At 39.7% G+C, this 15,116-nt stretch overlaps 1 protein-coding gene and 1 long non-coding RNA gene across 3 annotated transcripts; one reads left to right on the top strand and one right to left on the bottom strand.

The window, feature by feature from the left end:
• The first annotated feature begins 65 nt into the window (after nt 1-65).
• On the top strand, nt 66-14,167 carry LOC102228212 (deoxyribonuclease-1-like 2). Of its 2 annotated transcripts, XM_023334927.1 has the most exons (10): nt 66-145; nt 6,380-6,546; nt 7,135-7,223; nt 8,480-8,491; nt 10,088-10,174; nt 10,522-10,616; nt 10,693-10,805; nt 11,174-11,331; nt 11,545-11,641; nt 13,526-14,167. In XM_023334927.1, exons 2-10 carry the CDS (start codon nt 6,388-6,390, stop codon nt 13,646-13,648), a joined length of 933 nt encoding a protein of 310 aa, XP_023190695.1. In that variant the 5' UTR covers nt 66-145; nt 6,380-6,387; the 3' UTR covers nt 13,649-14,167. The 2 variants fall into 2 exon arrangements, with proteins under 2 accessions (XP_023190695.1, XP_005805038.1); XM_005804981.2 differs by lacking the exon at nt 8,480-8,491.
• LOC111608818 lies at nt 7,230-15,105 on the bottom strand. The gene is made up of 4 exons (XR_002752865.1): nt 15,040-15,105; nt 14,663-14,808; nt 11,926-12,065; nt 7,230-7,599 (listed from the first exon to the last, which is right to left on the bottom strand). It is a non-coding gene; the product is annotated as an uncharacterized LOC111608818 (long non-coding RNA).
• Between the last annotated feature and the right edge of the window lie 11 nt (nt 15,106-15,116).

The following is a 15,116-nucleotide window of genomic DNA, read 5'->3' as shown; positions in this document are numbered from 1 at the left end:
AGAGAGGGTTGGGGGCGTGGCTAACCTGACGCAGTCCGCAGTGGGCGGAGCCTCCACCTTGTCAGGTCGGAGCCTCCACCCATCAGATGAAACTCAGAGTTTCTGCTGTTGACACATTTCACCGTCCCGCGTCTCACCTGAGCAGGTAAGAGAATCAGAGCCGTTTACTGGGTCGGGACCAGTAAGATGTACTGGGGCAGACGTTATAAACTGGGTTTCTTTGGAGGTGGGCGTCTTCAGCGTGTTTTTTATAAGTTTCTGAGTGGAGAAGTTCTTCTTGCCTCCTGACTGAGCAGGTCTGAAATGTTGAGCCTGTTGGTTTGTGTTAAACCAACATCTGGTGGCTTCAGATAGACAGGAAACAGGAAGACATGCAGCTGGCAGCAGGCGGACTGCCAGGTCACAGAATCAGCTCAAAATGTCGAAACATCTGAATCTGTTCGGCTGAAACATCTGAATGGAAAGAGAACGGATCGTTTTCACATTCCAGGAACATCAGCGAGTTATCCTCAATATTTCTAAAAGTTTTAACTTGTTGGTGAAATATATGTGGTGATGAACTCTGACCTGAACCTTCAGACACACATAAAGACGGTTACAAAGAACAGGATTAGAGGTCTAGTGTCCCGGACAGGGGGAAAATAGTGCATGTGTTATTTTAAATGTTTAAAGTTAATTATTTGCTCAAATTCTGTCTGGCAGTTGAAATATTAAATATTCTTCCTCCACTTCATATTTTATGTGTTTGCACCAACTTTTACGTTCAAATCTTTTGCAAATTCATAAAGTGGATAAATGTTATTCCAGCTCAGACTGGCTGTGACCCGCTTTGAGGCGTGTTGGAACCATAACAACCTGAATGTGATCAGATTCGTCACGGTAACGGATGATGGCTTGTTGAGCCAACAGGAGTTTCTGTTTTGATGCCTGATGTGGTCAGGATCCCAGAGCCGTGATGCTGCCAGATGCCGTGTTTGTGTTGAGGATCCGTTCAGGGAAACGACTGGATGCTTCATGTTGGTTTTGTTTGAAACGACGAGTGACTGCAGAGATCATGTAACATTAATACAGCATCTTCATAACTTAATCTCTACTGAGCCAACACTGGAACAAAATTCAGAAAGGGTCGAGAAAAGCTGCAATCAATCAATCAATCGATCGATCGAGTTTATTTATGTAACACATTTCAACAACAAGACATTTCAAAGTGTTTACATCATAAAAACACAAAAATAAAAAGAGATAAAAACAAAATAGAGTCACAAATTGAGAACATCAGTAACAGCCGATAATAATAAATGTTTCTGGACGATAAATTATCCCAGAAGTTATTGTGATAAACAATAATATTGTTGCCCTGAGAAAGTTTTCCAGAAATATAACAGCAACTCATTGTCAAAATGAATAAACGTTAAACTCTAATGAACATTTAAACTGGAAGACATTTTAATATCCAAAGTAAATAAAACATTTTATGAATCTGTAAACAAAATTATCCTTCAAAGAAGGTTTAGTTCAGGCCAAAGCAGCAGACTGAAGACTTTTATCACCCAGTTTCTGGTGGAAAGAGAAAAACAACAAATGGAAATTATTGAGCAATATTGATTTATCGATTTGTTGATTATTTTGACAGTCATAAAAACAAACATCACATCATCAAAACCAATGTTCCAGTGATTATCAATCGGAAGCAGCTCTCACCAGCTGGGCGTTTAGCCTTCATTTTAAGGATCTCAGTGTTCCGGCTGTTTTGCAGTTTTCTGGAAGTTTGTTCCAGATTTACGACTCATAGAAGCTGAACTCCGTTAGATGTTAATCCTGCGATGGAGAGCAGTCGCTCCAGAATTCGTTCTGAGCTGATCTATAATCACGTCGCAGCAGGTGAAAAGAGTTTTCCTCTTTTCAACAAGCAGCATCAGGTCTTTGCTCTGCAGCATCGGGTCTTTGTTCTGCAGCATCAGGTCTTTGCTCTGCAGCATCATGTCTTTGCTCTGCAGCATCAGGTCTTTGCTCTGCAGCATCGGGTCTTTGTTCTGCAGCATCAGGTCTTTGCTCTGCAGCATCATGTCTTTGCTCTGCAGCATCAGGTCTTTGCTCTGCAGCATCGGGTCTTTGCTCTGCAGCATCATGTCTTTGCTCTGCAGCATCATGTCTTTGCTCTGCAGCATCAGGTCTTTGCTCTGCAGCATCATGTCTTTGCTCTGCAGCATCAGGTCTTTGCTCTGCAGCATCATGTCTTTGCTCTGCAGCATCGGGTCTTTGCTCTGCAGCATCAGGTCTTTGCTCTGCAGCATCGGGTCTTTGCTCTGCAGCATCATGTCTTTGCTCTGCAGCATCGGGTCTTTGTTCTGCAGCATCAGGTCTTTGCTCTGCAGCATCATGTCTTTGCTCTGCAGCATCATGTCTTTGCTCTGCAGCATCGGGTCTTTGTTCTGCAGCATCAGGTCTTTGCTCTGCAGCATCATGTCTTTGCTCTGCAGCATCGGGTCTTTGTTCTGCAGCATCAGGTCTTTGCTCTGCAGCATCATGTCTTTGCTCTGCAGCATCGGGTCTTTGTTCTGCAGCATCGGGTCTTCAGATATTCCGCGTGGTTCTGCAGAATCTGTTGACGAAAAACGAGTCCAGCTCATCCAGCTGCAGCAGAAAAGACTCAACATGTTTAACCAAACTGGACAATTTAAATGAAATAAAACTCCAAACGGAAACAAACCAGGAAATGTTTCATTAACATTCTCAGCTGCAGCGGAGCGCTGGCTGCAGTTTTCAGACCAATTTTTAATATCAGCAGACAGTTATTCTTTCTGAAAAGTTGATAAATATGTCAATAAGTTTTTACACGTCGCCTGATGGGCGGAGCTTCCAGTCAAAACAGGAGACGACAAATGATTTTCTGACGTAGATCAGATCTGTTTCACGTATCAGCAGAAATTTAAATACACATTTAAATTTAAATACACATTTAAATCAATCAGAATAAAGACCAGGAAACTCAGCATCCATGTTTCCATCCATTTGTTGTGAATTTTAATCAAACTCTTAAAATGTGGTAAAAGAAAAAGTGAATTATGAATAGTTTGGACCAAATCCGTTTCCTGATGCTGTTTGACTGTAAAACATTTTGAAGTTAAAATCGTGACATGCTGCAGTGGAACCTCCTTCATTTGGCTCAGACACTGAGAACAGCTCTGCAGGTTCTTATCATCTGGAGACCAAGTGATTTTCTGAAAACTGTTTCCAGACTCCAGAAATGGAGGGTTGGATGTTTTCCTGGGCGGCTCCAGCTGTCCAGCTGCTGCAGGTGTGTCTCACCTGGGAATGAATCAGTGCAGGGTGGGAGGACGATCACATGACCACAGCATCAGGTCCATGAAACCCTGAGCAGAGTCAACATGCTGACTCAGCAGGCTATCGGAGAGCCGTCACTGAGCCCAGCAGCAGCTTCTCCTCACGGCCTCCCAGGGAGAAACTCTGGACCTCCATCCATAACTGGTTCATGTTTGAACTACAGACACAAACTCTGTCATGTTTTCATGCTCTTGAGTCACAGCTGCTGATTTTATTTCATAACGCTGTGATGTTATCATGTTATTAAACCCTGCTGTGGGAGGAAGTGCTAAAAACACCAAAACAACATTAAACCCTGAATCACACACAGTCTAAAATTAGCTTCCCACTGGTTGTACCAATTAAAGTGTGTGTTGGATCAGAGCCGGCGGCGGCTCTCTTGGTCCGTTTGAAGGTTGTTGCTGCTTTCCGGTCGGTCACAGGTGTTGCTCTGCAGAGGGCTGCCCTGAATAAAAGTTGCTCCACCGGTTCTGCCAGCTGGTTGCGGCTGGGAGGGGCAGACGGAGATCAACAAGCCCGAAACCTGACGGAGAAACCTCCAGCTTCTGTTCTGCTGCTGCTTCAGTAAAATGGTGCCTAATGAAGAACCAGACATCTGGCTCTGCTTCTTCTTCTGCATCCAAGATGGCGCCGTCGCCTGATTGGTCAATCCTCCAGAGGTCTAACAGAGCAACCAATCATTTCACCAAACATGTCTGCTTCTCTTCTCTCTGGGTTTTCAACGTTTCTCAGGGACCAAGACTAAAACACACTAGAGAAATCAATCAATCAATCAATCAATCAATCAATCAATCAATCAATCAATCAATCAGTTGGTAAACAGGAAACCAGAATCATCAATTCTGATCAACTAATCAATGCTCCATTGATTACTCTGAACTTGAGCGTTTTCCTGATTTAAAGGAACTTTGAGTTCCCTGGAACGTTTTCTGTAATATGAACCAAACGGTTCTGATCCGTTCATGTCTGGACCAGAGAGACTGACTTTATGTTCATTATTGATTCCAGATTTTAGATTGATGTTAATGCAAAACTGACCTGTTATTGTTGCAGGTTAATTCTTTAATTAAGAGAAGACTAATTACTGATCAATTGATCAATTTATTGCTAAATTGATCAATTGAAATTTTCTAAATGTTTACAGAAACTTCATAATCCATTTTATTCATGGTGGGTTTTATTTTTTTAATCATTTTTGGATATTTAACATATCTTCAGTTGAGTCTGAAGTGTTATTTACAAAATAAAGTTTTGTCTTGATTCTTTCATGCAATCCTCTAATCTCCATGGCAACCAGTCAGCTGTTAAACACCTAGTGGGCCTAGCCCCGCCTCCGAGCCGTAGCTCCGCCCCCTCTCAGCTCCTTCAGACTAGCCAGCAGCGATTAGCAAACAGCTGCTGAGCTGCTGCTCAGAGCGACGCTGGTAGAAACTTTAAAGGGTTAATAGAGGAGCCATGTTGGATGACTTCCTGGAGGCGGAGCTTCAGAGAGAGCAGGAGTTCTTAAAGAGACAGAGGCCCAATTTCAAAGCGTTAACCAGGAAGTTAAATGTTTTTTAAGTCATGTTGGATATAAACAGCATTTTTACGACATAGTTACTGTATTGTGCTATAAAATGGAAACCGTGACTCTGGCCCTTTAAACGCCCCACGGTCACATGAGCAGCAACGATCCACCTGTAAACATCTTTAAGTGTCATCAAGATGTTTCTGGATCTCTTTCTTTCCTGTTTCTTTAGGAACTCGTTCCCTCAGTTTTATGTTTCTGGATGAAATCTTGTGTTTGGAGTTTCTGGTTTCTGAGTCATTAGTGAAACGTTTTTATGGCAGGAGCCGGTTTCATTCAGCCTGGATGTGAGCAAACGGCCTCATTGTTTCGGTAGTTTTGGGTTCAGATGGTTTATCTGGAGTCCGGCTTTGTGAATCAGGCGCTTCGCAGAAATCTGACGTTGCTGAACAGGTTTTTATTTCTGCCTGCAGCCACTCCAGTCTGTCGCACGTCGCTGCAGCTTCCTGAGTTAATAAGTGAAGGAAAGCAGAGCAGAGTTAATGTTTCTCAAAGCTGGCAGGAATTCGTCCTGCACAGAAATAGTTTCTCCTTAAGTGATGCTTCCTAAGAAAAGATTGGAACTGACGCTGGCGCCTCTGCTTGTCGTCGTAGGAACATTTTGTCCCTGATTCTTTCTGAACGTTGCATCACATCTAACCTGCAGGCTGAAAACACAAACCCAGAAACTTTTACTCAATTACATTTGAGTAACTTTTTGATGAAATAAACTTTTAGGAGTATTTTTATTTAGAGTAATTCTATTATGAAGTGTCTCTGAATTTCTGGATTTTCTCCCCACTGAATGAAAAACAAACATGTTGGAGCCAAAACCCTCCAGACTCGCCTGCAGGTTCTGAAACTGATTTGGAAACATTTTATTTTACCTGATTTTATTTTTTGTTTTGTGAATTATTATCATTTTGGTTCTTACAATACCAGAAAAAGTCAATTTAACTTTATATGTTCGTCTGTCTTTAATATTACATGATTGATGATTTGATCAGTCACTCAGTTCAGACTTTTTACTTTTTCACTCTTAGTTCAGTAAAAACATGTTGAAGTCGTAATAATTTAACTTTTATACTCCTCCTCACACACCTTGTTTCAGGTCTGGTGTTTGATTTTTCTGAGCTTAATTAAACTAAAACGATTTTGTCTTTAGGCTGTTGTGCCTCTAAAAAACACAACAGATGGAAAGAGTAAGTACACCCTGCTGTTTAGGCCTGACTTCAGGCCAGCAGTTCTGTGTCATTGAGTAGCTGATCGTCATCAAGCAGAGCACATCTAAAACAGCAGGTTAGCACAACGACAGGCTGGAAAGACTTCAGCAATGACCCCTGAGGAGCAACTGGGGAAAGGTCAAAGGTCAGCTCTAAACTGGCCCATCTTCCTCCAGAGAGGAAGATTATTCCCAAGAGGAAAACGGATCAAAACTGGAGGAAACGTTGTTCCAAAATCAGCTGTGTGTCATTGCTGCTTTCTCAGATCCAGCCATGAGGGGGCGCTCTTCCAGCGTTGGTCGCCTCGTCCTGCTTTCGTTCTGCAGCCTGATGATCGGAGGAGCAGCAGGACTGAGGATCTGTTCCTACAACATCCAGAAGTTCGACAAGACGAAAGCAGCAGATTACAAAGTGATGCACACTCTGACCAAGGCAGGACACACACACACACACACACACACACACACACACACACAAACACATGTTTGCGCAGCTATCTTTGAGGGGACTTTTCATTGACTTCCATTTCTACAGCCTAAACCTTACCCGTACCTTTACCTAACCCTAACCATTACATACCTAACCCTAACCATTACATACCTAACCCTAACCATTACATACCTAACCCTATCCATTACATACCTAACCCTAACCAACCAAAACTCAATTCACACCTTATCCTAAATCTGACCCCTGACCCAAAAACAGCGTTTCCCTTGTGGGGACCAGGCTTCGGTCCCCACAACGTAGTATATGTCAGGAAAATGGTCCCCACAAGGTATTAGAAACAAACGCACAGACACACACACACACACCCCGACACACACCTACACACACACACACACACACACACACACACACACACCCCGACACACACAAATTCACTAGTGAAAACATGAAAAATCAATTAAAAGTTGGGACATTTTTCATTTACAAACATTTCTTCTCCTGTTTCAATAGTTTATTTGTATTTTCTTTAAGTTTCTCCTCCTGTCTGACCCCGAGTTGTTTCCTCTGCAGATCGTGTCCCGCTGTGATATCTGCGTCCTGCAGGACGTTGTGGATCCGGAGCTGAAAGCAGTCAAAGCTCTGGTGACGTCGCTGAACAGGTACGCCTCCACGCTCCCCTCCAGAACCAAAAACCTTTCTCACCCACAACGTTTCCTCCTCTGGCTCTCACTTCTGTGCCGTCAACTGGATCAGTATGAAGTCCACAGGAAACAGCGTACTTTAATTAGGCCACTTCCATTCTGGAAGACCAGCAGCTGATTGTGGTGCTAAAATCCAGCAGTAGCAGTCAGGGTCTCTGTTGGCGGCAGACGGCTCCTGATGCAGGAAGTTCAGGTTCAGAGAAGGAAAATTACACGGAGGGTATTTGAGTTCAGTTTTTAAATTAATTTAGTGCTTCGTTAGACAAAACTCACCTCCAGCCTTCATCTCCTTCTCCTCATCATCATCCACGTTTACACACTTCCTCCATCTAAACTGAAAATGAAGATTTGAAACTGAAAAATTATTTTAAAACAAAAAGAAAAAACTTTGAAACAGAAAAATAAACTACTTTTCATATTCAAAGGTTTTTTTTGTTTTTGCAATTTCAGATATTTCTTTCTTGTAAACAAACTTTATGGTTTGTCCCATGATGCGTTCACAGAAGCTGGGTTATAATAGTTTTAGTTTTTATAGTTGAGTTTTACTTTGTGTCTAATTCAGTTAGTTTTGTGGTTATGTAAACATTGACTGGGTAATGAATAATCTAAAGAAGAAACCATTTCAAAAAGTAAGTTCAGTTATTGAACTGTTGGAGAATACATGAATAAATGGAGCCGTAATTTACCGACAGCTGACTAAACTGTTTGAGTGGAAAAATAAATAAATTTCACATCAATAAATAAAATCATAAACACAGAAATCAAGGATATTATATCCATAGTTTCAGTATGTTTAAGTTGATTGTATAAACAGTTATTTCAGTTCAAAAGGTTTTCTCAAATTCAGTTTTTATTATTTTGTTAGTTTTAGTGAACTGTAATAACCTTCCTCCTCTTCCTCCTCCGGTTCTTCATCAACAACCTGAACACAAACATACTCAATAAATTCAAATATTATTCATTTATTTCAGGAACTCTATCATCAAGTTAAATCCATTATGTAGATTAACTACATGTTTGAAAGACTTTACAGTTGTTAGTTACAGTTGATGAAAACTCAACATTTAAAATTTGAATAAACAGCAATAAAAAATTATTTTTAAAAACAGAAACGTGGGCTTGAAGGTTTTTCTGTTCAAACAGTGCTTTCTAATTGATTATGACTGTAATAAAGCAGATAATAATGATCTGTGTCTGCTGTCTGCCTCCAACAGGAGAAATTACAGGTACGGTGGATTTTAAGTGCGTTTGGGACGATAACCTTTTGGAAAATAATCACTTTATTTAACTTCCTTCACTAATCCTGGTCTCTTCAGGAGCAGCTACTGCTTTATTCTGTTCCTGAAACCTTCATGTTCCTCCTGGGTGGCGAGCTTCTGCATCAAACTGAAATATTACTGAAATATCATTGAAATAGTACTGAAATATTACTACTGCATAATGAGAAAAAACTAAATTATTCGTACCTTTACCAGAAGTGGATTTAAAATGATTTTCATTTGTGACAGGACAGAAAAGTAAAACCAGATAAATTAAAACAATCCTTTGATATGTGTTGAAATCTTTACTGTGTTTAATGTAAAAGTGCATCATAAACTGGTTTCCAGTTTACCCAGAGCTGCTTTCTAACATGGATGACCATTTTCTGTCTGACCTTCTGGTGTTACATTTTAAATATTATTAAGGGCTAATTATTTTTCTTTGGTTGTTTAGAAGAAAATATGTTCAAATAAAAAACTTGGGATTTACTCTGTTTACTAACCTGAAGGGGCTTCATGCTAAAGGTGTTAGCTTGCTTCATTTTCTAAAAACCAATCAATAAACACATCATTATTGATTATTATTGCATTTGTGGGTTTATTTATGCTGGCAGACAAAAATCTGTCATTACTAACGTGACTGTTATGTTTCATATCATTATGACCTTTAAAAGTATACATCAGAAACATTTTATTGCAGCCAAATTATATCTGGTGTGTTTTATTTGATCTTATAAATCCACATTGGAAAAGTAAGTCAACTTTAAAAAATCTAATATGGCCGCCACGTCAGCTTAAAAATGAAATTCAAAATAATAAACCAGTTATTAAATCCATGATACACACGGCAAAGTCAACATCTGTTAAATGTTGTGTTTACTAGGGAATATAGTAGTGGTATGCTAGCTTGGTAGCATTTAGCTGGTAACAACAGCTAGCAAGCACCACTGGTTTTCTGATGCTCAGCTAAAACCATCAGCTCTGTTAAACTGGGCGTGGCTTTATTCCCAGTTCCAGGTTCCAACTTCCAAACCAAACAGAAAACAGAAAAAGTGTTCAAGTGATTCCCAAAGCTATGTTAGCTTAGCCACTGTTAGCACACTAGTTAGCATCAGTAAACTGTGGACAGGTTAGCTAATAAATAACAGCTTTATGGGTTATAAACTAATATAAAATACTGTCTATCCATAAATATAGTCCATTAACTTATCTAAATTAATTATCAGTGATATATGTTAGCTTTATTCTGAGTGTTATAAAAATATTTAATTTAGCCCATTACTTTAGACAGGTGTGCTGTCATTTGATGATTTCAGGTAATTATAAATCAGTAATTTAGGTAAATTATTACTTGTGTGTCATGGTCAGTTTAAAGTAACATATAATATTACTTTATAATACCTCATAATATTAATTTAAATGTCAGAATATTTAAAATGTGTACAGATTTTGTGGATCGGGCGCTTTGTGTGAGTTTCTGTGCAGAAATGTGAAACTGTTGATGTAAATGGAGGGAAGTGCTGCGTTCAGTGGACACATGCTGCGTTTGTGTCGTTTGTTGAGGTATGACGAACATCATTATGAATACGTGTCTAGTCAAAGTCTGGGGAAGACCTCTGATGACCTTCAGCAGTACGTCTTCATCTACAGGTGAGACGCCGGATTTCATTATAAACACAAAGTCAACTTACTTTTACTAACATTTCAATTAAAATATTATTAAATTATTTATACCTTCAGTTTATCGTGTCCTCCCTCCTGTGCTTCCTCCTTTTTTTGTTCATTTATTGTTTCCTCGTATCCTTCCTTCATTCCTTCCTACCTTGTTTTTTGTGTCCTACCTTTTCTTTCCTTGTTTCCTTGTATCATTTTTTGTGTCCTGCCTTCCTTCTTTACTTCCTTCCTTCCTTCCTTCCTTCTTTCCTATAAATAAGTGTGAGTCCTAGTTCTCTGTCTGACTCTTGAATCCATGACTTGACCTTTGACCCTCTGATTAGGACACACCTAGTGAAACAGTTGGGTCAGCACCAGTACAAAGGTAAAGCCTTCGTACGGCCGCCATTTGCCGTCCATTTCAGCTGCAATAAAACTGGTCAGTAGATTTTTAAGCAGAACTAAAAAGGTTCTTATTTTCCTTCTCTGATCCGTTTGAACGTCTTTTCTTCCAGACATCAAGGAGTTTGTTTTGGTTCCGCTCCACACTGACCCGGACCAGGCTGTCCAGGAGATCGACTGGCTCTACGACGTCTTTGAGGAAGTCAGCGCAAAGTGGAACAACACGGTGAGGAAGCAGCAACTTCACGATTCTGAGGTCAAAGGTTAGATAGACGAAGCTGGAAACTTCTAGAAATGATGATCCTGGGAAAATGTTGGCATGTTCAGATGAGGAAGTGTTGAGGATGGATGGATGGATGGATGGATGGATGGATGGATGGATGGATGGATGGATGGATGGATGGATGGATGGATGGATGGATGGATGGATGGATGGATGGTTCTGGTTGGTTGGTTGGTTGGTTGGTTCTGGTCAGTTGGTTCTGGTTAGTTGGTTGGTTCTGGTTGGTTCTAGCTGGTTTCCCAGTGCATTGTGGGTGTTGTTTCCTGCCTGGATCGTTGTTTCTTGACGTGGTTCGACTCCGTGTATTTCAGAACGTGATGTTCCTGGGAGATTTCCACGCCGGCTGCGCCTACGTCACCCGGGACGACAAGAAGAACATCCGACTCTTCACCAACTCCAACTTCTCCTGGCTGATCGGAGACCGAGAGGACACCACCGTCACCGACCAGACCAACTGCCCCTACGACAGGTTTGTGTTCCACAGAGAAATCAAACGGCTGCAGATGTTCTCCAGACCAGACTCACTGAGGAGTCGATGCCTCCTCCTCCTCCTCCTCCTCCTCCTCCTCCTCCTCCTCCTCCTCCTCCTCCTCCTCCTCCTCCTCCTCCTCCTCCTCCTCCTCCTCCTCCTCCTCCTCCTCCTCCTCCTCCTCCTCCTCCCACCCGGCTGTGTGTGTTTCAGGATCGTGGTTCATGGACAGTCCTTCCTGCAGGCCATCAGGCCGTTCTCTGGAATGGTTTTCAACTTCGGAAAAGAATTCAGACTCAAGCAGGCGAAGGTAGGACGTCAAAGTGGTGCATTTATGCACCACTTTGTTTCCATCAGATAAAATCCCAATAAAAATCCTCTATCTTTGTGGTTGGATTATAAAGTTTTTGTATGGAAGCAAAACAAGCTGCAAACACATAAATGATGTAAACTCTTAAAGACACAAACACAAAAAATAAAAACCACAAAAAATGCTGCAAATTACAAAAACAGCAAATAATAAAAATGTAAGGTCACTGCAGAAAACAGAAGACCTCCAGGCCACCAGGGGGAGTCTGGAGTTGGTAATATTACCTACGTAAATACGCTGCTGGTCAGTAATATTGTAAAAGACTGCAGTAGTGAGGATGGCCTGGTCCGGTCCGGCCCGGTTCGGTGCTCAGCGCCCTGCGCCTCTGTGAAGAATGGACTCAGTCTGTTTGGGCCTCCTGCTGCTAAACAGAGCAACAATAAAACAGATTATTGTAAATGTTCAGTAAAGTATTTCTGCTGGAGATATTTGTTTTGTTATGACTTGTTGAATTCAATATATCTCCATTTCTTGATTGTATATATTATATATAAGTATAAAACTAACTTTTAAACCAAAGTTAATTTGGTATAAAGTGAAGCTAATAACAGATCAAGTTCAGGACAAACATACGGCATATATAAAACATAAAATAAATGTCTGATGCTACATGTGAAAAATAAAAAGACTAATGGAACTAAAATGTCCTTTTTAAAGAAACTATGAATGTTGTGACTTTATGAACCAAAAATGTTACAATAAATTCATCAGTTTTCTGCTCCTCTGGTCTGAGAAGAAAACTTTGGTTTAAAAATCATGGTGATAATAAGAACCAAACAGCTTTCTATTCCACTGCCACAAAAAGTATATTAATTTCATAATTATGTATAAAGTTTCCCTGTAATGACTTTCTGCAAAAGAAATTCAAAATAAATATAAGTTCCTGTGTTTTGTGACTGAGATTTTAAGACAATAAACATTTTTAAAATTGTGACTTCATGAATGTTCAAAAGTGGATATTGTACAATAAATCTATTCCATCTTTACTTTTAATTTAATAAAAATTGTGGTTTTCTAACAGAGATTAGGAGATAAATTATGATATAATTAATAAGTTTTATTCACAAATACTGCTTCCCATAAATCACCTCCATTTTTAAAGTGAAATCATTTTATTTTAGAAAGTGCTTAAATAAAATCACAAAAGCCCAATATTTATAGCAACATGTTAATATCTTAGTTTAAGATTTGAAATTAGTTTTGTATTTGTGACATTTTGTTTTACTTTCCTCAGTCAGTTTGTGATTATTCTTTTTATTTCTTCTTTTTTCTGCTCAGTTTATCATATCAAACTTTTTATTATTAATGTTCCTTGTCATGATATTTTATTTTAATTTTCTATAAAGACGGAAAAAACAACAAAACATTGCCATAAATCTGCCTTTTAACTCAAAACGTCAGATGCAGCAATGAATTGTGGGTAATACGCTTCGCTGAAGTTTGTAAAAATGCGGATGTTGTGTAAGGGCGGAAATTGGACCCAAAATGGGCGAAGGGCGGATGTGGGACACACTGCGACCTTTAACCTCCAACATGAACGAGGGAGGAAGGCCAAACACCTTTTCTTCTTTCCTCTATCTTTTTTCTGAACTGATCCCATGTGATTTGATGGCAGACGCCTCCTAGTGGCCAGGAGGACCAATGGTTTGTGGTGTGACTTTGTTAACGGCTTTTCCCCTTTTACGTCCATTTCCTGTAGCTGCAGAGTTTTTCTGTTGCATTTTTTTTGTTGTTTTTATTTTTTTTGTGTGTATTTTTCATCATTCATCTGTTTGCCTCGTATCCGTCTCACAGTTTCTGGTTTCTGTTGCTTCTGTCTGCCAGGTGCTGAAACTGAGCGACCACTATCCAATAGAGGTGAGATTAAAAGGCTCCGCCCCCCTCCTTCAGGCCACGCCCCTGCTGGTCGTCGGCGCCATCATCCGGTTCGTCTTTCCTGCTCTGTGATCGTCTGATCCAGTCTAGATGCCATCCTGTTAGATTTTATGAAGCAGTTTTGAACACATTCAGCACATTTAGGAGATTTTACTCAAAATGTAAAGTCTTTAAGAGCCAGAAGCGACGTTCTGCTTTCTTGCGTCAGGTTTTTGTCTTCTGCTGGAGATTCATATTTTTACCACAGAAAGAGCAAATTGAAGATTAAACTATAGGAGATTAGCTATAATCTGTAAACTAAAATCTGCTCTGTGTTTACCTCTGAGTTGACCTGCTGACCTGCTGAAAGGCAGGAAATGTCTCCAGACTGGAGGAATTAAAGTTTTTACCTTTTACTTCAGAATAATTGTTTTTAATAAACCAGATTTTAGGGGTTCATTTTGTTTTTTAACATCTTTATATTTTTTGTGTGTTTTTTTCATTTTTTTTCAACACAGGTGTTTTTCTGATTGTGTACAGAAACTGTTGTACATAAAATGTCAGGAACTTTTAGAACAGAAATAAAATGTGTAGATTTTTTAAAACTGTAAAGTTGAACCTTAAGGCTGCTGTTTTTGTTGTATTTTTATAACATGTCACAGTGAAAAGCAAAGGGAAGAACCACAGCTGATCAACTTTTCCTCTTTAGACCTTGAGTCAGGTGAAATAAAAGATGCATAAAAAGTAGTTTCAACGTAAATTAATTAAACGTGACTGACTAGGTCTACAAACTGGGTCAAACAGAAGGGAAACTGCTGGGAAAACAGGACAAAAAAGCAAAACTTGGTAAATGGAAAGATATAATATGATCAAACATCAATAAATCTTCATCTACTGCTCTCCTTACTTTGTGTTTCACTCTGAAATTAAATTAAACTGGACAAATGGGCCTTCAGAACCGCAATGAGAATCCTTTAGGTTCTTACTGCTTTATGAGAAACATGACATTTAGCCAAACTCTGGAAACAAAGCAGAGTGAGACCTCTCGTCGCTTCATCTCTTTGTATTAGAAAATGTTGCTTATTAAAATTAGGAGGTAGAATAAACCTTCTGTCTACATCTTCTGCTGCCTCAGGAAACACATCAGAGTGAGCCATCTTCTCTCCTCCGCCCCTCTCTGCTGAAGGTAAAGTGGCCTTACTGAGACTCGGGAAACGCATCAGAGTGAGCCCTCTGTTTCGCTTCAGGAATATCTATGATGGAAGGATATACAATATTAATTCAATATTTAATTTGATATATATTAAATGAAGAGTCAGTAAATGTTTTCACATTTTTCGTTTTTTTAAAAATTTGATCAATAAAATTTGAAAACTGATCATGTATGTAGATTAAAAAATAGATATTTTGAGTCACACTCCACACCAGTAGGTTACGTTAAACGGTAAAAAAAATAAAAAATAAAAAAAAATCAAGAAGAACACCACAGTGGACGATCTTTCTTCAGGAAACACATCAGAGTGAGCCCTCTCCTCAGTTCGGTTCCTCTCTGGGGTCTGCT

This window comes from Xiphophorus maculatus, chromosome 1 (genome assembly GCF_002775205.1).
Source record: "Xiphophorus maculatus strain JP 163 A chromosome 1, X_maculatus-5.0-male, whole genome shotgun sequence".
Taxonomy (NCBI): domain Eukaryota; kingdom Metazoa; phylum Chordata; class Actinopteri; order Cyprinodontiformes; family Poeciliidae; genus Xiphophorus; species Xiphophorus maculatus.
Note: the sequence above shows the minus strand (reverse complement) of the source record. Positions and strands in the feature narration are given on the sequence as shown.